This window comes from Salvelinus namaycush, chromosome 3, assembly GCF_016432855.1.
Source record: "Salvelinus namaycush isolate Seneca chromosome 3, SaNama_1.0, whole genome shotgun sequence".
NCBI lineage: Eukaryota > Metazoa > Chordata > Actinopteri > Salmoniformes > Salmonidae > Salvelinus > Salvelinus namaycush.
Window position 1 is genome coordinate 2,515,350 of NC_052309.1, and position 24,148 is coordinate 2,539,497.

General features: G+C 44.4%; 1 protein-coding gene across 1 annotated transcript in view; it reads left to right on the forward strand.

Annotated features, from left to right (window-relative positions):
* Positions 1 to 24,148, forward strand: part of arhgap24 (Rho GTPase activating protein 24) — a 237,242-nt gene that overhangs the window by 202,923 nt on the left and 10,171 nt on the right. The window contains exons 4-6 of the mRNA XM_038989534.1: positions 344 to 466; positions 13,866 to 14,073; positions 19,825 to 19,957. Coding sequence (XP_038845462.1) covers positions 344 to 466; positions 13,866 to 14,073; positions 19,825 to 19,957 — 464 coding nt within the window. The remainder of the gene's footprint in view (positions 1 to 343; positions 467 to 13,865; positions 14,074 to 19,824; positions 19,958 to 24,148) is intronic.

The window sequence follows — 24,148 nt, forward strand, 5'->3', positions numbered from 1 at the left end:
ATTATCGTACCCTACCATTTAAATGTTTTCTAATGATAAAAAAATAAACTATGCATTCTATGCGTCCATGTCAAAGGAGGTTGGTGGCACCTTAATTGGGGAGGATGGTCTAGTGGAATGGTAAAAAAACAACAAAAAAACACATGGTTTCCATGGTTTCCAGGTGTTTGATGCCATTCCATTTCGCTCTGTTTCAGCCGTTATTGTGAGCCGTCCTCCCCTCAGCAGCCTCCACTGTTCCATGGGGTTTATTGGAGACATTTTGACCTCTTCGGTCCTCGTCAAGTCTTCTAGTTTTACTCACGCTTTCTTTTCCCTTCTTTCTGCTCTTCCTCCCTTGCAGGAGGAGACAGGGAGCGGATGACAGCGAATCATGAGACATACCTTCTTATGGCCAGCACCCAGAATGACATGGAGGATTGGGTGAAGACCATACGCAGGGTCATATGGGCCCCATTTGGTGGAGGTTAGTACGCAGGGTCATATGGGCCCCATTTGGTGGAGGTTAGTACGCAGGGTCATATGGGCCCCATTTGGTGGAGGTTAGTACACAGGGTCATATGGGCCCCATTTGGTGGAGGTTAGTACACAGGGTCATATGGGCCCCATTTGGTGGAGGTTAGTACACAGGGTCATATGGACCCCATTTGGTGGAGGTTAGTACACAGGGTCATATGGACCCCATTTGGTGGAGGTTAGTACACAGGGTCATATGGACCCCATTTGGTGGAGGCTAGTACACAGGGTCATATTGGCCCCATTTGGTGGAGGTTAGTACACAGGGTCATATGGGCCCCATTTGGTGGAGGTTAGTTAGTGCATGATGCATGCGTTTCAGTCCAAGACTAGACTAGACTTAATCTGTGACTGGCTCTATATGTTGTTTTTTAGCACAATAAATCATTATTATCAGGAGGGCATGTCTCTGTGATTAACACTATAGTGTCATTATTATCAGGAGGGCATGTCTCTGTGATTAACACTATAGTGTCATTATTATCAGGAGGGCATGTCTCTGTGATTAACACTATAGTGTCATTATTATCAGGAGGGCATGTCTCTGTGATTAACACTATAGTGTCATTATTATCAGGAGGGCATGTCTCTGTGAATAAACATATGGTGCTACGTGTCATTCCATCTAGAGGCTGGAGTTGAATGTCTTGTCAAAAGATAAAGCAACGCTGATTCAACTCTGCGTTTGTTAAGGAAACATTTGATCTCTGAATCAACAACACAGATTGTGTGTTACTATGTGCTAATTGTATGCTCTAACACACACACACACAGACACGCGCGTACACACACACACACACACCAGTGTTGATATCGTCAACAAAAATAATGACTAAAATATTTGTCAAACAGCAATTTTTTTGTGGTTTGTTGATGAGACCGTAATCGACAAAATAGACGCAGGAAAATATAACTCAAAAAATTATTTTTCATTTCAGTTTTAACTGAAATGATCTCTGTCCAGTGGACTGGACAAGAGTTTTTGGAGAGATTAAGAGCTTTTCAGCGACAATCACAATTAATATTAACAGCACAGATGCACCGTGCAGTTCTTGATTCTAGTCCTAACCATTAAGAAAATTTGACCCATAATACCGGCACTACGTTTTTCTCTGCTCTATCGTGCATTGGCCGGCCGTAAACAAGGCTACTTGCGGAACAGACCGTTAACCATTTGTTTAGGCTACACATTATTTAGTCACGTTACCTCGTTAGCTAGCTATAGCTAACAACCTGGGGCATGTCGTTCAACAGGATGTAACGTAAGGACTTGGGACTCGATTTCGGACTCAAGGTTTAGTGGCTCGACTACATCACCTGGCAAAACAGTCATTAACTCAAGTTATACTTTTGGACACCAATGTTGCAGAGGCGTCTGTCGAATGTTGATGAGTCAGTGATTTACGTTTACTATAGGTTAATGAGACAATACAAATGTGATGGGACTAAAATTAAAGGGCATGTAGTTGACTAAAATGGCCCACAGTTTTTGTCATTTTGACAATATCTAGACTAAATCATTATTCAAATTATATTTTAGACTAGACTGGCAAATTTACAACTGCACGCATGCATGCACGCAGACACACACACACACACACACACACACACACACACACACACACACACACACACACACACACACACACACACACACACACACACACACACAGACACACACACACACACACAACACACACACAACACAGCACCCTCAGCACACAGCCTCCTATACAGGAGAGCTTCCTTTGACGTATTGCTGCAGTGGGGGACGCACACACAGACTGAGACTGAGACTGAGACTGAGGCTATTGGAGAGATAATACCCTAGAGATGTGATTAAAATTGTGGGTCATGTTCTGTTTGGTCGGCCTGGTACTGTGGAGGCAGGGAGCTCGCTTAACCAAAGGGTTTGGCCCAGGATAGCGTCAGTATCTGTTCAGTATCTGTTCAGTAGCTATTCAGTATCTGTTCAGTAGCTGTTCAGTATCTGTTCAGTAGCTGTTCAGTATCTGTTCAGTAGCTGTTCAGTATCTGTTCAGTAGCTGTTCAGTATCTGTTCAGTAGCTGTTCAGTATCTGTTCAGTAGCTGTTCAGTATCTGTTCAGTAGCTGTTCAGTATCTGTTCAGTAGCAGTTCAGTAGCTGTCCACCCCCACATCAATCAATCAATCAAATGTATTTATAAAGCCCTTTTTACATCAGCCGATGTCACAAACTGTACAGAAACGCAGCCTAAAACCCCAAACAGCAGGCAATGCAGATGTAGAAGCACGGTGGCTAGGAAAAACTCCTTAGAAAGGCCAGAACCTAGGAAGAAACCTAGAGAGGAACCAGGCTCTGAGGGGTGGCCAGTCCTCTTCTGGCTGTGCCGGGTGGAGATTAGAACAGAACATGGCCAAGATGTTCAAACGTTCGTAGATGACCAGCAGGGTCAGATAATAATAATCACAGTGGTTGTAGAGGGTGCAACAGGTCAGCACCTCAGGAGTAAATGTCAGTTGGCTTTTCATAGCCGATCATTCAGTTAGAGACAGCAGGTGCGGTAGAGAGAGAGTCCAGAACAGCAGGTCCGGGACAAGGTAGCACGTCCAGTGAACAGGTCAGCTGTTCTGACCTGTTCTGCCGCAGGCAGAGATAGAGAAAGAGAGAGAGAGAGAGAATTAGAGGGAGCATATTTAAATTCACACAGGACATCGCATAAGACAGGAGAAATACTCCAGATATAACAGACTGACCCCCGACACATAAACTATTGCAGCATAAATACTGCAGGCTGAGAAAGGAGGGGTCGGGAGACACTGTGGCCTTATCCAACGATACCCCCGGACAGGGCCAAACAGGCAGGATATAACCCCACCCACTTTACCAAGGCACAGCCCCCACACCACTAGAGGGATATCTTCAACCACCAACCTACTGCCCTGAGACAAGGCCTAGTACAGCCCACGAACATCTCCCCCACGGCACGAACCCGGGGGGGGAGGCGCCAACACGGACAACCCACTCAAATGACGCACCCCTCCTGGGACGGCATGGAGAGCACCAGTAAGCCAGTGACTCAGCCCCCGTAATAGGGTTAGAGGCAGAGAATCTCAGTGGAGAGAGGGGAACCGGCCAGGCAGAGACAGCAAGGGTGGTTCGTCGCTCCAGTGCCTTTCCGTTCACCTGCACACCCCTGGGCCAGACTACACTCAATCATAGGACCTACTGAAGAGTTGAGTCTTCAATAAAGACTTAAAGGTTGCGACCGAGTCTGCGTCTCTCACATGGATAGGCAGACCATTACATAAAAATGGAGCTCTATAGGAGAAAGCCCAGCCTCCAGCTGTTTGCTTAGAAATTCTAGGGACAGCAAGGAGGCCTGCATCTTGTGACCGTAGCGTATGTGTAGGTATGTACGGCAGGACCAAATTGGAACGATAGGTAGGAGCAAGCCCATGTAATGCTTAGTTAGGTTAGCAGTAAAACCTTGAAATTATCCCTAGCCTTAACAGGAAGCCAGTGTAGAGAGGCTAGCACTGGAGTAATATGTTCAAATCTTTTGATTCTAGTCAAGATTCTAGCATCCGTGTTTAGCACTAACTGAAGATTATTTAGTGCTTTATCCGGGTAGCCGGAAAGTAGAGCATTGCAGTAGTCTAATCTACAAGTGACAAAAGCATGGATACATTTTTCTGCACAATTTTTAGACAGAAAATGTCAGATTTTTGCAATGTTACGAAGATGGAAAAAAGCTGTCTTGAAATATTCTTGATATGTTAGTCAAAAGAGAGATCAGGGTCTAGAGTAACGCCGAGGTCCTTCACAGTTTCATTTGAGATGACTGTACAACCATCAAGATTAATTGTCAGATCCAACAGAAGATCTCTTTGTTTCTTGGGACCTAGAGCTAGCGTCTCTGTTTTGTCTGAGTTTAAAAGTAAAACATTTGCCGCCTGCCACTTCCTTATGTCTGAAACACAGGCTTCCAGGTAGGGCAATTTTGGGGCTTCAGCATGTTTCATTGAAATGTACAGCTGTGTGTCATCCACATAGCAGTGAAAGTTAACATTATGTTTCCGAATGACATCACCAAGAGGTAAAATATATAGTGAAAACATTAGTGGTCCTAAAACGGAGCCTTGAGGAACACTGAAATGTACAGTTGATTTGTCAGAGGACAAACCATTCACAGAGACAAACTGATATCTTTCCGACAGATAAGATCTAAACCAGGCCAGAACTTGTCCGTGTAGACCAATTTGGGTTTCCAATCTCTCCAAAAGAATGTGGTGACCGATGGTATCAAAAGCAGCACTAAGGTCTAGGAGCATGAGGACAGATGTAGAGCCTTGGTCTGACGCCATTAAAAGGTAATTTACGGGGCCTCCCGGGTGGCGCAGTGGTCTAGGGCACTGCATCGCAGTGCTAACTGCGCCACCAGAGTCTCTGGGTTCGCGCCCAGGCTCTGTCGCAGCCGGCCGCGACCGGGAGGTCCGTGGGGCGACGCACAATTGGCATAGCGTCGTCCGGGTTAGGGAGGGTTTGGCCGGTAGGGATATCCTTGTCTCATCGCGCTCCAGCGACTCCTGTGGCGGGCCGGGCGCAGTGCGCGCCAACCAAGGGGGCCAGGTACACGGTGTTTCCTCCGACACATTGGTGCGGCTGGCTTCCGGGTTGGAGGCGCGCTGTGTTAAGAAGCAGTACGGCTGGTTGGGTTGTGCTTCGGAGGACGCATGGCTTTCGACCTTCGTCTCTCCCGAGCCCGTACGGGAGTTGTAGCGATGAGAAAAGGTAGTAATTACTAGCGATTGGATACCACGAAAATTGGGGAGAAAATGGGATAAAAATAATAATAAAAAAAAATTAAAAAAAAGGTAATTTACTACCTTCACAAGTATAGTCTCAGTGCTATGATGGGGTCTAAAACCAGACTGAAGCATTTTGTATACATTGTTTGTCTTCAGGAAGGCAGTGAGTTACTGCGCAACAGCTTTTTAAATTTATTTTGAGACGAATGGGAGATTTGATTTAGGCCGATAGTTTTTAAAAATATTTTCTGGGTCAAGGTTTGGCTTTTTCAAGAGAGGCTTTATTACTGCCACTTTTAGTGAGTTTGGTACACATCCGGTGGATAGGGAGCCGTTTATTATATTCAACATAGAAGGGCCAAGCACAGGAAACAGCTCTTTCAGTAGTTTAGTTGGAATAGGTCCAGTATGCAGCTTGAAGGTTCAGAGGCCAAGACTATTTTCATCAATGTGTCAAGAGACAGAGGATTAAAAAACTTGAGTGTCTCCCTTGATCCTAGGTCCTGGCAGAGTTGTGCAGACTCAGGACAACTGAGCTTTGGAGGAATACCCAGATTTAAAGAGGAGTCCATAATTTGCTTTCTAATGATCATGATCTTTTCCTCAAAGAAGTTCATGAATATATCGCTGCTGAAGTGAAAGCCATGCTCTCTTGGGGAATTCTGCTTTTTAGTTAGCTTTGCAACAGTATAAAAAATACATTTTCGATTGTTCTTATTCTCCTCAATTAGGTTGGAAAAATAGGATGATTGAGCAGCAGTGAGGGCCCTTCGATACTGCACGGTACTGTCTTTCCAAGCTAGTCGGTAGACTTCCAGTTTGGTGTAGAACCATTTCCCTTCCAATTTTCTGGAAGCTTGCTTCAGGGCTCGGGTATTTTCTGTATACCAGGGAGCTAGTTTCTTATAACAAATGTTTTTTTGTTTTTAGGGGTGCGACTACATCTAGGGTATTGTGCAAGGTTAAATTGAGTTCCTCAGTTAGGTGGTTAACTGATTTTTGTACTCGTCCTTGGGTAGGTGGAGGGAGTCTGGAAGGGCATCTAGGAATCTTTGGGTTGTCCGAGAATTTATAGCACGGCTTTTGATGATCCTTGGTTGGGGTCTGAGCAGATTATTCGTTGCGATTGCAAACGTAATAAAATGGTGAATATTAAAGTCCCCAAAAATGTGAATATTATTATCTGCCATGACTACAAGGTCCAATAGGAATTCAGGGAACTCAGTGAGGAACGCTGTATACGGCCCAGGAGGCCTATAAACAGTAGCTATAAAAAGTGATTGAGTAGGCTGCATAGATTTCATGACTAGAAGCTCAAAAGAGGAAAACGCAGTCAATTGTTTTTTTTGTAAATTGAAATTTGCTATCGTAAATGTTAGCAACACCTCCGCCTTTGCGGGATGCACAGGAGATATGGTTACTAATGTAACCAGGAGGAGAGACTTCATTTAACACAGTAAATTCATCAGGCTTAAGCCATGTTTCAGTCAGGCCAATCACATCAAGATTATGATCAGTGATTAGTTCATTGACTATAACTGCCTTGGAAGTGAGGGATCTGACATTAAGTAGCCCTATTTTGAGATGTGAGATCACAATCTCTTTCAATAATGACAGGAATGGAGGAGGTCTTTATTCCAGTGAGATTGCTGAGGCGAACACTGCCATGTTTAGTTTTGCCCAACCTAGATCGAGGCACAGACACAGCCTCAATGGGGATGGCTGAGCTGACTACACTGACTATGCTAGTGGCAGACTCAACTAAGCTGGCAGGGTGGCTAACAGCCTGCTGCCTCGTCCCTGTCATTTTACCACTGAGCTGCTCTATGATGTTACATTAACCCACGGATCCTCCAGGACTACACACAACAGAGAAAAGTTTGCTTAATGTAACGCAGATTCTGAGAGTCAGGAAGCAAGGACAGAGGGTGAATTTAATAATAAATAGAACATGGAACAAAACAAGAGTAGCGTCGGGACATTGAGAACCATAACTAATACTACCTGGGGAAAGAACCAAAGGGAGTGGCAGATATAGGAGAGGTTATCATAGAAGTGATGTGGTCCAGGTGAGTCTCATGAGGTGCAGGTGTGCGCATCTTCTTTCTCTATGCTATCTTTATCTTGGTCTTTCTTAGTCTGTGCTATCTTTATCTTGGTCTGTCTTTCTCTGTGCTATCTTTCTCTTGGTCTTTCTTAGTCTGTGCTATCTTTATGTTGGTCTATCTTACTTAGTCTGTGTTATCTTTATCTTGGCCTATCTTTCTCTATCTGTTGGTGTTTCCATCTTTTCCATTCATCGGCATTGCTCTCTCTGCTGATATCTCTGTCTACGATTAGTTCTCTATTTTCAGCTGTAAAGTATAGGGACTTGAATAATTATCTTTAATTTACATTCCTTCGATTTAACTTTAGTCTGAAAAATGGCAAGCCTTTATTATACTTGAAACTAGCGTTATTTTTCATTGTTTGGAATATATTTTCTAAAGATCTTGACATTTTAGAAAAGGTCCTCTTGTAAGGACGAAATGCGCAATGACTGAATACATTACTATCCTGTGAAATATTTACTGCTGTTGACAGTTCTTCCCTCTCTGCTGTGTTTAAATGTGAATGCATATTGCATACCATTTACCAGGCTATTCTGTAGACATACTGTGTGTTGGATAATAGTAACTTTTCTGGCTCTGTGAAAGGGTAGTCATTTCATGTTGACAATATCCGAGGAATTTCCATTGCACTCTCATCCACAGCCAGGAGAGATGACTGTCTGACTGTATTTTTTATTTGTATAGTTTATTCTCCGTTAGTCAGTACCTCTTCTAAGAGTGTGTGTTCTTTGAATAGCTCTTGTGGGATCAAAGACTGTGAAGAATATTTGTACAATTACATGATTTACAGACCCCCTGGATCCAGTTCCCACAGAGCAGAGAGAGGAGAAAATAAAATAAAATAAAATTGTATTGGTCACATACAGATATTTAGCAGATGTAATTCTGGGTGTAGTGAAATGCTTGTTCCTAGCTCCAACAGTGCAGTAACATCTAACAATACACAACAATACACACACATCTAAAAAGGAAAAGAATGGAATTAAGAAATATAGAAATATTAGGATGAGCAATGTCGGACTCCGGAGTATAAATATATATGTGATGGGATGTATAGATATTATGGGCAGTCTGTGGATAGAATATGTAGTATATCTGAAGAATACGAAGGATAAAATAGTATATGCACAGCAATAGTTAAACTAGAATATAGCATGTACATATGAAGTGGGTAAAACAGTAAACATTATTCAAGTGACCAGTGTTGCATCACTATCCTATGTCAGTCTCTGGGTCCTGGCTTTGATGCACTTTCTTCTGGATGGTAGCGGGGTGAACAGGCCTTGGCTCGGTGGTGTGAACAGTCCTTGATGATCTTCTTAGACTTCCTGTGACACCGGGTGCTGTAGATGTCCTGGAAGGCCAGGCAGCATGCCCTCTGTGATGCAATGTGCAAACCGCACCATCCTCTGGAGAGCTCTGCGGTTGCGGGCTGGTGCAGTTGCCGTACCAGGCGGTGATACAGCCTGACAGGATGCTCTCAATGGTGCATCTGTAAAAGTTTGTGAGGGTCTTAGGGGCCAAGGCAAGGTTGAAGAGGCGCTGTTGCACCTTCTTCACCACACTGTCTGTGTGGGTGGACCATTTTACATTGTCAGTGATGTTTACGCCAAGGAACTTTAAGCTTTTTTCCACCTTCTCCACTGCAGCCCTGTTAATGTGAATGGTTTTACTCCCTCTGCTGTCTCTTGAAGTCCACGATCAGCTCCTTCATTCTGTTGACGTTGAGGGAGAGGTTATTTTCCTGGCACCACTCCGCCAGGGCCCTCACCTCCTCCCTGTTGGCTGTTTTGCAACTGGGAGAATAATGTAATATACGGCTTTCTATTGTAGAGACACCACTCAAACAAACAGCTCCAATATGCTGAGAGAGAGGAGTTATGGCCAACTTGAGACTATAGCCCTATGAAATAGTCTAACGGCATTGAGCTCTTGGCTTTAGATGAAAGGAATGGGGTGGACCAGCCGTAACCTTTTTCTGTACCACCAACTGACTTTTGCTCTGCCCGGAGTACCCATGAAGTACCCCCTCATGTGCATTTGACCAGTAATCCTATGGTCTCATGAGTCTTCTACAGTACCCCCTGTGTACCCCGGTATATTTGTAGCAAACAGAGTGAGTAGTGGCGCGAACAAGAGCCACGATCGTAAATGTTAATGCATTTGGGAATAGAATGTCTTTTTCTCACAGTCGTTCGCACCCAGACTTCCATAGCAAGGAGACCAAACTCTTCCTACTCCTGAGGACTGATACGCATGAGGACTGATACGCATGAGGACTGATACGCATGAGGACTGATACTGCTGAGGACTGATACTCCTGAGGACTGATACTCCTGAGGACTGATACTCCTGAGGACTGATAATGCTGAGGACTGATACTGCTGAGGACCGATACTCCTGAGGACCGATACTCCTGAGGACCGATACTCCTGAGGACTGATACTGCTGAGGACTGATACTCCTGAGGACTGATACTGCTGAGGACTGATACTCCTGAGGACTGATACTGCTGAGGACCGATACTCCTGAGGACTGATACTCCTGAGGACCGATACTCCTGAGGACCGATACTCCTGAGGACTGATACTCCTGAGGACCGATACTCCTGAGGACTGATACTCCTGAGGACCGATACTCCTGAGGACTGATACTCCTGAGGACCGATACTCCTGAGGACTGATACTCCTGAGGACCGATACTCCTGAGGACAGATACTCCTGAGGACAGATACTCCTGAGGACTGATACTCCTGAGGACCGATACTCCTGAGGACTGATACTCCTGAGGACAGATACTCCTGAGGACCGATACTCCTGAGGACCGATACTCCTGAGGACTGATACTCCTGAGGACCGATACTCCTGAGGACAGATACTCCTGAGGACTGATACTCCTGAGGACTCCGAGGGGGGCTTTGGCTCAGTCAAGAGAGCACCATGAGAGAGCACAGTGGAAATGATTAGCGCTAGAATGTGTGTGGGTGTGTGTGGGTGTGTGTGGGTGTCTGGCGGCCTGAACAGCATTCACCACACACGTCAGACAACGGAGGGCAGTGAGAAGGGCCTCTCTCTCTTTCTCCTGAGCTCTCTCTCTCTCTCTCTCTCTCTCTCTCTCTCTCTCTCTCTCTCTCTCTCTCTCTCTCTCTCTCTCTCTCTCTCTCTCTCTCTCTCTTTCTCTCTCTCTCTCTCTCTACTGGATGTTTGGAGGCAATAGAATGGAGGGTTAGGACGACAGGAGGACTGTGTTGTATGGAGTGAAGAGGGGAGGGGCCGGGAGCACTCAGCTCAGCAGGCAGTAAGCTTGAGGAGAGGAGTTGACCTGGCAGGACCTGAGTGTTGAAGGAGGTTGCTAATTGGCTGTGGTAAAGCTGTCACAGTCTCCACTCCAGACAGGACTAGACTGTCGAGCAGCCAGGGAGTCTGTGTAAAAGCCAGACTCTCCTCACCCGGCCTGGCCAGCATGTCAGGAGGATTTACGTGTTTAAATCTACAGTAGCCTTCCACCTCTGCTAATACACACACACACACACACACACACACACACACACACACACACACACACACACACACACACACACAAAAACAAACAAACAAATGTACACACACACTCCGAACTGCTACATGTGACCTCTGGATAACACTCAGATTCATGGCCTGCGGAATTTCTACAGACATTTCTCATCCTTTTTTCCTTGTATTCCTTTATTGGAGAAAGTAGTCTGGACACTTTGTTTATGCCTTTCCTTGTGGAGAAAGTAGTCTGGACACTTTGTATAAGCCTATCCTTGTGGAGAAAGTAGTCTGGACACTTTGTTCAAGCCTCTCCTTGTGGAGAAAGTAGTCTGGACACTTTGTTTAAGCCTCTCCTTGTGGAGAAAGTAGTCTGGACACTTTGTTCAAGCCTCTCCTTGTGGAGAAAGTAGTCTGGACACTTTGTTCAAGCCTCTCCTTGTGGAGAAAGTGGTCTGGACACTTTGTTTAAGCCTCTCCTTGTGGAGAAAGTAGTCTGGACACTTTGTTCAAGCCTCTCCTTGTGGAGAAAGTAGTCTGGACACTTTGTTCAAGCCTCTCCTTGTGGAGAAAGTAGTCTGGACACTTTGTTCAAGCCTCTCCTTGTGGAGAAAGTAGTCTGGACACTTTGTTTAAGCCTCTCCTTGTGGAGAAAGTAGTCTGGACACTTTGTTCAAGCCTCTCCTTGTGGAGAAAGTAGTCTGGACACTTTGTTCAAGCCTCTCCTTGTGGAGAAAGTAGTCTGGACACTTTGTTCAAGCCTCTCCTTGTGGAGTCATTCAAGGTAAACTCTTCCTTTTCTTGAGTGAGAGGTTTTCTTAGTCTGATATGTGTATTTAGCGAAGATCTGACGTCACATTCTATAGAATTGTTTAAACTTCTGTTTTTGAATGAATGGAGACCGAAAGGACAGAAACAGGAGACTGGAAGAAGGACCCAGGGGAGAGTAAACATCTGGAAATACTCTTCCCACAGCACTCTGCTGTTTTACTGTGTTAAAAACAAGAGTAACTGAGACCTCACTGAAAACCACAAACAATGACAAAGTTATCATACCCATGGGGACATGCCTGTCACATCCCTGTCTTTCTATCTGATCACACGGCTGCTTGAATACCGGACTCGTCTTTTACCTCATCTCCAACGATGCTGAAGCACGGGGACTTTAAAACTGTGTTCCTTCAGTGCTCTGATTTTTACCATAGTTTTATTCCTCGGTGCCGAGCATCTACCCGGAAAATTAGAAGTTGTGTCGGCTTCAAGAGGGGTGAGGTAAACACGTCACGACTCGTCTGGACATAGCCGTGTGTGAAGAGAGGGTCACAGGTTACGTGTTTTATGACTTTTACATACCAGAACAGAACCACTTAGGGCTGATTGGAAAACCTATGTGTTTGAGATGACATTGTCATTCTCCTTAATGGGTTTTAGGGTGGAGATATACTGTTGACAAAGATACTGTATTGCTGAGTGTGTGTTGCTGAGTGTTTTGTCATTTTGTTAGCTCAATGTTTCAGAATGTCTCTGTATCAACTCTTTGGTAAAATGGGAACAACACACTTTAGGAACATGCAGGATTCTGAACAACAGAATTAGACTATTGCAGTTGCTCATTGTTAACTGTGCCATACCTCATTGTAGCCTACCACATGTTGTGTTCAGGGCCAGGCCTCTGTCTGTGTCTGGAGACCAGAACAGTATGCAGCAGATCCAAAGCTCTCAGGAAGGCAGCCTTAGCAGCTCTAATCCCCTGTTGTACGCCGTCCGCATGAGACCTTTAAATGTGAACCACACCTGGGTTCAAACACTATTTGAAATCGTTCAAATACTTTGAGTGTTTGTGTCAACCTGCCTGGAGTACCAGATGGCCAGTTTTGCTTGTTTAGGACTATTTTATTAGTCCATAAAGTCAGGCATGCTCAATCAAGCACAGATAACGTTTTTTTTAAATGATTTCAAATACTATTTGAAGCCAGGTCTGATGTGAATCACAATTTGTTTGGATTGACACAGACAAAAGGCCAGAGCAGCAGAGAGTAGAACAGAGAAAAGGAGAGGAGAACCGAACAAAGGAGAGGAGAGGAGAGGAGAGGAGAGGAGAGGAGAGGAGAGGAGAGGAGAGGAGAGGAGAGGAGAGGAGAGGAGAGGAGAGGAGAGGAGAGGAGAGGAGAGGAGAGGAGAGGAGAGGAGAACCGAACAAAGGAGAGGAGAGGAGAGGAGAGGAGAGGAGAGGAGAGGAGAGGAGAGGAGAGGAGAGGAGAGGAGAGGAGAGGAGAGGAGAGGAGAGGAGAGGAGAGGAGGAAGTTTGATTTAATCTCTTGGTTTTGTAGGTGTTTTGTGGGGGATTAATAATACATATTCTTTACTGCAGTGGTCAGAGTCAGATCTATCGTAGGCTGAGAACAGAAAAAAAGATTCCATTGGAATTAATCAGATGGTTTAGAATCCCCATGTTCTCTTTGATGCTGTTATCTGTGTGGATTTAGTAACACGCACCAGTTTCTTCCTCTTTGATACATTCAGATTGGGGGATAAATCTGGTCTGTTTTTTAATGGGCTTGATGTAATGCCGTGGTTTGACAGGATATTTTCCCTTTAATGTTCTATAAGAAAATGCTAAAAATAATCTAGTTGTGAAAATCCTCATAACATGTCCACTGCCAGTTGGTCCACCTTTTTGAAAAATGACTGTTAACTGAACACTAATGCAGTCTTCTTCATAGCACACAGTGGTATACTACCTTTCATAACTTTTGCTGTGAGTTGATCGCTGTTTATCATCCTATAGCAAGCATTCCACATGCCAATGAGTTGGTACTCATCGTGTACAGGATGTCTTTGGAAAGAAAACACAGATTTAACAAGAAAGGCACAATATACATCCTAAGCCCTAACATTGAGCTGTGTGTGTGTGTGTGTTTGCGTCTCTGCCAGGTATCTTTGGTCAGAAGCTGGAGGAAACGGTGCGGTACGAGAGGCGTTATGGGAGCAGGCAGGCCCCCATGCTGGTGGAGCAGTGTGTGGGCTTTATACGCAAGTGGGGCCTGCGGGAGGAAGGACTGTTCAGGCTACCAGGGCAGGCCAACCTGGTCAAAGAGCTGCAGGATGCCTTTGACTGCGGAGAGAAGCCCTCCTTCGACTGGTACGTAAAGATATGTTGCGCTTACTGTAAACGACATGAGAAATGTGTACAAATGTAAATGCACAACTTTCATTTGCATGTGTTTGATGCGATTCTGTTCATTCCATTATGAGCCTGTCCTCCTTATCTCTCCCTCCACCAGCCTCCACTGGTGTATATATATACAGTATGTAATTTTTTAAGGAGAACCCCGCCTTGGACTGCATGCCAGCAATATACAATATACTGTATATACACTGAGTATACAAAACATTAAGGACACCTGCTCTTTCCATTCAGAGGGTGAATGGGCCAGACAAAAGATTTAAGTGCCTTTGAACGGGGTATGGTAGTAGGTACCAGGCGCACCGGTTTGTGTCAAGAACTGCAACGCTGCTGGGGTTTTCACGCTCAACAGTTTCCATGTGTGTATCAAGAATGGTCCACCACCCAAAGGATATCCAGCCAACTTGACACCAACTGTGGGAAGCATTGGAGTCAACATGGGCCAGCATTCCTGTGAAACGCTATCGACACCTTGTAAAGTCCATGCCTTGACGAATTGAGGCTGTTCTGAGGGCAAAAGGGGGTGCAACTCAATATTAGGATGTGTATGGGAACCTACAGCATTGGCAGTGCTTTAGCCATTCTTGTTCACTCTGCAATATATAGAATCTCAAATCAAACTCCACATTTTTAATCCTGTTTTCTGCTAATTCTGTATCGAGGGCTGCCAGGATCTTATAAGATATTCCCACAGTAATAATAATTCCCAGACTGGGAATGAAATGGAATTAAATCCGGGAGTGGAAAGTGGTGACAGCTTTTGGCACATCAACCTAATGCCTCAGGGCATTATTATGGGATGCTCAGACACCTTACCTGTAATGACTTTTACCATGGTCCAACAGAATACTGACATCTCTTATCTGTTGATATGCATTTCAGTCACATTACCTATATGATTTCTCAGATAGGTTAGCTGTTTAGAACAAAATGAGAAGTCACACCAACAATTATTTTTAAACAAACTTACTTTTTTCCCAGTATGCTCTACTGCAGGTTGATATTTTGGAATAGTTTTTAATATCTGTGTTTTTGCATGTACATTGAGTGATTCATTGATCAAAAGTTATGCAACACAAAGATAAAAAAAAAAAATATTCTAAACTAATCCACTTATTGAATTTTTGCACCCATTACTGAAATGGTTGTTCCAGTTTAAATGGCTTAAGTAGTTTCTTCCCACTGTTCTTAACCCTGGCAGTCAGATTTGAATACAGGTTGCGGGTGAATACAAATTTCAACTGCTAGATAATCTAATGCTGGCTGGATTCCAATCGGATTACACATCGCTTTGCCAGCCAGTGTAATGTGATTCACAGTTAGGGTTGCACAATTCTGGTACATTTCCTAGTTTTTCCAGAAATCCTGGTTGAAAGATTACTGGATATTTTTTTGGGGGGGGGGGATTTTTAGGAAATCTGTTTCCTCAAAATGTTTGAGTAGCCAGAACTTATCCGGGTTTTACAGTGTAGAGGCCGATTCAGAGTCGAGTTAAGTGGGCACAACTCAGACTTCAGTGTAAATCATCCATTTGATGTCAGTGGGAAACTTGCAGGAGTATTAAAAATGCAAGAGGGAAAGCGAGGGAAAGCGAGGGAGGTAAGAAGGGAGAGAAATAGGTCGAAAGGGTGGAAGGGAAGGAGAGGGATATGGGGTCTCATCGAGTGTGACTGTAAGGTGCTGATTACATTCTGACACTGACAGTCCTCCTGTAGTATTCCAACTCAGAGTGACATTACATTCTGACGCTGACAGTCCTCCTGTAGTATTCCAACTCAGAGTGACATTACATTCTGACGCTGACAGTCCTCCTGTAGTATTCTAACTCAGAATGACATTACATTCTGACGCTGACAGTCCTCCTGTAGTATTCCAACTCAGAGTGACATTACATTCTGATGCTGACAGTCCTCCTGTAGTATTCCAACTCAGAATGACATTACATTCTGATGCTGACAGTCCTCCTGTAGTATTCCAACTCAGAATGACATTACATTCTGACGCTGACAGTCCTCCTGTAGTATTCCAACTCAGAATGACATTACATTCTGACGCTGACAGTCCTCCTGTAGTATTCCAACTCAGAGTGACATTACATTCTGATGCTGACAGTCCTCCTGTAGTATTCCAACTCAGAGTGACATTACATTCTGACACTGACAGTCCTCCTGTAGTATTCCAACTCAGAATGACATTACATTCTGACCCTGACAGTCCTCCTGTAGTATTCCAACTCAGAGTGACATTACATTCTGACGCTGACAGTCCTCCTGTAGTATTCCAACTCAGAATGACATTACATTCTGACGCTGACAGTCCTCCTGTAGTATTCCAACTCAGAGTGACATTACATTCTGACACTGACAGTCCTCCTGTAGTATTCCAACTCAGAGTGACATTACATTCTGACACTGACAGTCCTCCTGTAGTATTCTAACTCAGAATGACATTACATTCTGATGCTGACAGTCCTCCTGTAGTATTCTAACTCAGAATGACATTACATTCTGACCCTGACAGTCCTCCTGTAGTATTCTAACTCAGAGTGACATTACATTCTGACACTGACAGTCCTCCTGTAGTATTCCAACTCAGAATGACATTACATTCTGATGCTGACAGTCCTCCTGTAGTATTCCAACTCAGAGTGACATTACATTCTGACACTGACAGTCCTCCTGTAGTATTCCAACTCAGAATGACATTACATTCTGACCCTGACAGTCCTCCTGTAGTATTCCAACTCAGAATGACATTACATTCTGACCCTGACAGTCCTCCTGTAGTATTCTAACTCAGAATGACATTACATTCTGACACTGACAGTCCTCCTGTAGTATTCCAACTCAGAATTCTTCCATAGCGACTCAGGGCAGGCGAGAAGAGAACACTGGCATAGAGGTGATCATTGGGACTGTTTTAACATGAACTCCTAAACAATAACACTGAGTTACAACTGCTAATTGGAAACAGCTCCTGTTCTGGTGGGTGAGACCTGGGGGGGAGAGAGGGAGAGAAGGAACAAAGAGAGAGAGAAAGAGTTGGGTTGTCATAGAGAGAGAGAGACAGAGAGAGAGACAGAGAGAGAGACAGAGAGAGAGACAGAGAGAGAGACAGAGAGAGAGACAGAGAGAGACAGAGAGAGAGACAGAGAGAGGTTGTCATAGAGAGAGAGAGAGACAGAGAGAGAGACAGAGAGAGAGACAGAGAGAGAGACAGAGAGAGAGACAGAGAGAGAGACAGAGAGAGGTTGTCATAGAGAGAGAGAGAGACAGAGAGAGAGACAGAGAGAGGTTGTCATAGAGAGAGAGAGAGACAGAGAGAGAGACAGAGAGAGAGACAGAGAGAGAGACAGAGAGAGAGAGAGACAGAGAGAGAGACAGAGAGAGAGACAGAGAGAGAGACAGAGAGAGAGAGAGAGAGAGAGAGAGAGAGAGAGAGAGAGAGAGAGACAGAGAGAGAGACAGAGAGAGAGACAGAGAGAGAGACAGAGAGAGAGACAGAGAGAGAGAGACAGAGAGAGAGACAGAGAGAGAGAGAGAGGTAGTCATAGAACCCCTACTGTGTGGGATGTAGCAGAGAGGGATGTGTGTATCAGGATGGTGACACCTTCCATAACTCAGAGATGATAGAGGCATGTGAGAGATGGTCCCCTCTCCCACCACACACCACCGCCCACAGTAACCTGATTTGGGATCAGGTTGCTGTCACACTTTATTTATGCACTACATCGTACAGTGCCCTCCACTTATATTGGCACTCTTGATAAATATGAGCAAAACGGGCTGTAAAGAAAATATATTTGCTGTTTATCCTCTTGGTCTTTCATTCAAAATATTCACAAAAATCTAACCTTTAATTGAAGTAAAATTATTTAAAAAAGTAAATGTGAAATAAATGAAATAAATATATTTCTCCAAAACATGTGTGCCACAATTATTGGCACCCCCAGAAATACTTATGAGTCAAATCTAACTGAAGTATATTCCCATTCATATTTTACGTTTTTAAATTCACCTGAGTGATTTGGAATATTTAAGTGGTAAGCCATGACTTCCTGTTTCACTGGGGTATAAATATGAGGTGACACACAGGCCAAGTTCCCATAGTCATCCATCACTATGGGAAAGAACCGAGAATACAGTAATGATGTGCGACAAAAGGTTGTTGAGCTGCACAAATTAGACAATTGCTGTAAGAAAACAGCTCAACGGTTGAAAATGCCCATTTCCACTATCAGAGCAATAATGAAGAAGTTTAAATCAACAGGAGATGTTAACAATCAGCCTAGAAGAGGACGTGTGTCTATATTGACCCCACGCACAGTGAGGAGGATGGTTCCAGTGGCCAGAAAATCTACAAGGATCACAGATGGAGAATTGCAGACATTGGTTGGGTCTTGGGGTCAGAAAATCTCCAAAACTGCGAACAGATGCCATATACATAACCACAAGTTGTTTGGGAGGGTTGCCATAAAAAAAGCCTTTGCTGACATCAAACAACAAACTCAAGTGCCTACAGTTTGCCAAACATTACTGGAAGTTTCAATGGGACCGGATTCTATGGTCAGATGAGGCCAAAATATAGATTTTTGGAAATAAACACCAGAGGTGGGTTTGGCGTAGACAGAAAGATGGATATGCAGAAAAGTACCTCATCCCCACTGTGAAGTATGTTGGTGGGTCGTTGATGTTGTGGGGCTCTTTTTCTTCCAAAGGCCTTGGACAACTAGTTAGGATACATGGTATCATGGACTCCATCACGTACCAGCAGATGTTAAATCAAAACCTGACTGCCTCCACTAGGAAGCTTAAACTGGGCCGTGGTTGGATCTTCCAGCAGGACAATGATCCAAAGCACACCTCAAAATCAACACAAAAATGGTTCGCTGACCACAGAATCAAAGTTTTACCATGGCCATCCCAGTCCCCTGACCTAAACCCCATAGAAAACCTGTGGGATGAGCTGAAAAGGAGAGTCCACAAGTGTGGACCTCAGAATCTGAAGGATCTGGAGAGATTCTGTATGGAGAAATAGTCTAAGATCTCTTGCCATGTGTTCTCCAAACTCATTACGCATTATAGGAGAAGACTCAGAGCTGTTATCTTTGGAAAGGAAGATTGCACAAAGTATTGAATAAAGGGGTGCCAATAATTGTGGCACACATATATTTGAGAAAAATATTTGTTTTATGTAAAGAATTAATTTTTTCTTTCAATTATTTTACAATTATTTTACTCATTAAAAGTTAGATTTGTGTGAATATTTTGAATGAAAGACCAAGAGGATAAACAATAAATATATATTTTTCACAGCCTGTTTTGCTCATATTTACCAAGGGTGCCAAAATTAGTGGAGGGCACTGTACATACATCCTTCCACCCTCCCTCCATCCCTCTCTCCTCTCCCTCCCTCATTGCCCCCTCCATACATTGATCTGTGTTTATGTCTTCTTCATCTTACTCTCTCCCCCCATCTCCTCTACCTCTCTGCCTCCATCTCTGTCCCTCCCCTTCTCCTCTCGTCTCTCTCGTCTCTCTCTCTCTCTCCTCTCTCTCTCTGCTCCTTCTCTCTCTCTCCTCTCTCTCTCTTTATCCTCTCTATCCTCTCCCTCTCCCCTCTCTCTCTCCTCTCCTCTCTCTCTCTGCTCCTTCTCTCCCTCACCTCTCTCCTCTCCCTCTCTCCCTCTCCTTCCTCTCTCTGCAGTAACACAGATGTTCATACAGTAGCCTCTCTACTAAAGCTGTATCTCAGAGAGCTACCAGAACCAGTCATCCCCTTCTCGAAGTTTGATGAGTTCCTCTCCTGCACCAAACTGCTCAGCAAGGACGAGGAATCTGTAAGTACTTCCTGGGTCTAAGATTTAAGTTGTATCTGAAATGGCTTCCTATTCACTTTACTGCGTAGGGCACTACTTTGGACCAGAGCCTATGGGACATGTCAAAAGTAGAAATAGGGTGCCGTTAACCATTCATATTGGATTAATCTTCTCTCACACTACAAGACTTGCTGCTTCATGGGGTATCAGTCCTCAACTCCCCTCAGTCACTCTCCAATCCTGTTTGTTTTCATCTTTCATTCAGCAACTTGGTGTGTGTCTTAGCTGGGCTGAGCTGTGTGTGTGTGTGTCTTAGCTGGGCTGAGCTGTGTGTGTCTTAGCTGGGCTGAGCTGTGTGTGTGTGTGTCTTAGCTGGGCTGAGCTGTGTGTGTGTGTGTCTTAGCTGGGCTGAGCTGTGTGTGTGTGTGTGTGTCTTAGCTGGGCTGAGCTGTGTGTGTGTGTGTCTTAGCTGGGCTGAGCTGTGTGTGTGTGTGTCTTAGCTGGGCTGAGCTGTGTGTGTGTGTGTGTGTGTGTGTGTGTGTCTTAGCTGGGCTGAGCTGTGTGTGTGTGTGTGTGTGTGTGTCTTAGCTGGGCTGAGCTGTGTGTGTGTGTGTGTGTGTCTTAGCTGGGCTGAGCTGTGTGTGTGTGTGTGTCTTAGCTGGGCTGAGCTGTGTGTGTGTGTGTCTTAGCTGGGCTGAGCTGTGTGTGTGTGTGTCTTAGCTGGGCTGAGCTGTGTGTGTGTGTGTGTCTTAGCTGGGCTGAGCTGTGTGTGTGTGTGTCTTAGCTGGGCTGAGCTGTGTGTGTGTGTGTGTGTCTTAGCTGGGCTGAGCTGTGTGTGTGTGTGTGTGTGTGTCTTAGCTGGGCTGAGCTGTGTGTGTGTGTGTGTGTCTTAGCTGGGCTGAGCTGTGTGTGTGTTGGGTGTCTTAGCTGGGCTGAGCTGTGTGTGTGTGTGTCTTAGCTGGGCTGAGCTGTGTGTGTGTGTGTGTCTTAGCTGGGCTGAGCTGTGTGTGTGTGTGTCTTAGCTGGGCTGAGCTGTGTGTGTGTGTGTGTCTTAGCTGGGCTGAGCTGTGTGTGTGTGTGTCTTAGCTGGACTGAGCTGTGTGTGTGTGTGTGTCTTAGCTGGGCTGAGCTGTGTGTGTGTGTGTCTTAGCTGGGCTGAGCTGTGTGTGTGTGTGTGTGTGTCTTAGCTGGGCTGAGCTGTGTGTGTGTGTGTCTTAGCTGGGCTGAGCTGTGTGTGTGTGTGTCTTAGCTGGGCTGAGCTGTGTGTGTGTGTGTGTGTGTGTCTTAGCTGGGCTGAGCTGTGTGTGTGTGTGTCTTAGCTGGGCTGAGCTGTGTGTGTGTGTGTGTGTCTTAGCTGGGCTGAGCTGTGTGTGTGTGTGTCTTAGCTGGGCTGAGCTGTGTGTGTGTGTGTGTGTGTGTCTTAGCTGGGCTGAGCTGTGTGTGTGTTTGCGTACGTGCGTGCTTGCATGCCCATGTGTGAATCTAACTCCAGCGTGACTTATAGGCTAGCTATCTTACCTCTGAAAACACACAGCCAGTTAGCCACTCAACCAGTCAGCCAGTCAACAAGTCAGCCAGTCAACCAGTCAACCAGTCAGCCAGTCAACCAGTCAGCCAGTCAACCAGTCAGCCAGTCATCCAGTCAACCAGTTAGTCAGCCAGTCAACCAGTCAGCCAGTCAGCCAGTCAGCCAGTCAACCAGTCAGCCAGCCAACCAGTCAGCCAGTCAACCAGTCAGCCAGTCAACCAGTCAACCAGTCAGCCAGTCAACCAGTCAGCCAGTCAGCCAGTCAACCAGTCAGCCAGTAATCCAGTCAACCAGTTAGTCAGCCAGTCAACCAGTCAGCCAGTGAGCCAGTCAGCCAGTCAGCCAGTCAGCCAGCCAACCAGTCAGCCAGTCAACAAGTCAGCCAGTCAACCAGTTAGCCAGTCAACCAGTCAACCAGTCCGCCAGTCAACCAGTTAGCCAGTCAACCAGTCAGCCAGTCAGCCAGCCAACCAGTCAGCCAGTCAACCAGTTAGTCAGCCAGTCATCCCATAGGTATCGGATCATTTCACAGCAAACACAATCAAAGTCCTGAGCATGACCAGCAGATTGAACTGAAGAAGCCGCACATTTTTCTCATTCTATATCTCATATTCCCACCATGCTTTGCTGTCTTTTCTTTGAATTGTTTGAAAGACACAATGAAAATGTCAAAGAAAGTGAAGGGTTTTTATTTTCTTCACAGGATCAGTGTAGACCGTGGGAATGGCCCACCGGTAAAGCTAGTGAGGTCACGGATAATGGTCTGGGATACGGGCTTTCTCCCAAATGATACCCTATTGATCCCCAGAGCCCTATCGGCCCTGGTTAAAAGTATTGCACTAGATAGGGAATAGGGTGCTCTTTGGGACGCAACTAAGGATATTGATTATGATAAAATCTGGACCAGATTAAAAATGGAGATCTGTTAAGATGTCATCAATGGATCACCTATGACTTGATAAATGGACTTGGACTCATATGATTAATGGTACAGATATGCTGAATTGGATAAATAGGGTTTATTATGCATTTTTAATGTCCATTCATAATGTGGGGAAAATATCTACTAAGGATACATTTAAAGCATACATGTAAACCAGAGGCTTCATTAACTATTAACTATCTACTTCCGTAAAACAATTAGCTAATATTATGTGGTGATGTCAAACTATATGTTTACCCTAATCCATCCCATTAATCGCTCCAAAGAGTGTAGAATATGTATTAAACTGATACAGTAGGGGCTCCTGAGTGGCGCAGCGGTCTAAGGCGCTAGAGGCGTCACTACAGACCCTGGTTCGATTCCAGGCTGTATCACAACCTCCTGTGATTGGGAGTCCCATAGGGCGGCGCACAATTGGCCCAGCGTCACCCAGGTTTGGCTGTCATTGTAAAGAAGAATTTGTTCTTAACTAACTTACCTAGTTAAATAACGGTAACATAAAAACGTCTAATTGCCGACACAAAAAAATAAAGCTACTTTTTGGGAAAGAAATGGTATGTGGATGAAGGTAATGCTTAGGAGAACAAACTATAAAGGGAAATACATGGCTACAATTCACACTTTTTTTGTTATTTCATGAATTGTTGTTTTTAGAAAAGGGGCGTTTTTTTTTTATATAACAGGATAACTGCCCCCCCCCCCCCCGATGGGGTTGAAGATTATGGCATAGGGTTTCACATAAGTGTGTTAAAATCCATTGAATCAGTTTAATTTAGAAATTCTTTAGTAAGTAATACTTAAAAGCAATGTCTAGTTGTCTCATTTTAATTATTTAAATAAAATATGGGGGGGAATGGTGTTGCACGTCACCGTTCATTTTTTCTTTATTTAACCTTTATTTAACGTAATATCTGCACTATGAGGAGATTTGATGTAAAGTCCCTCACCTGCACATTCATTGTCTTTGTTCTGTCTTTGCTGTTCCTTACCCATACAACCCAATATGTACAACTGCACTAAATATTGTTTGAATAATGCAAGATTTTAAATCCCAGAAGTCTCTAAAATTACATTCAGGAGCAAAAGGTTTTCAAAAATATTGGAATGGAATATTAACTAATAACATTAAATAACATTGGAATATAACATTTAATAACAATAACTTAACTAATTAACCTAGTGTAACATTGATGTGGGAACTCTCTTATTCTCTGCTATTGCACGATTCTAATTTGTACATACTGTAGGTCACAAATAAAGCTATCCCCAGTCAAATTGGAGCACAACTCATGAGCCCACCTCCTGCACTGCGCACACCTAATCCACCTGTGACTGAAAACAGGGGGGGAGATGCTAATTGAAAAGCTCTCTCTTAAAATCTTAGCTAGCTATCTAGCTATATGACATAAAATGCTGTGTAGCAACTAAAAGGCTATAAAGTAACATTAACTGTAAAACTATCCGTCACTGGTAGAAACACTTACAACTGCAATAAGTTACGTTATCTTTTTAATATATTTTACCTCAGACGATCTGGTAGTAAGGTTGCTAACTAGCTCTCCTAGCATCTTATGCTAACTAGCTAGTGAAGTTGCTAGCTATCAAGTTAGCATAAACTAGCATTAACTAGGCTAGTCATTGTTTAAATGACAGGTAGAAATCGTTTTGTTGAAATATCTCCAAAAGTTTTGATGACACAGTGGACATTTATTGTTGAGCAAGAACAGTGGCAGCCATGGAA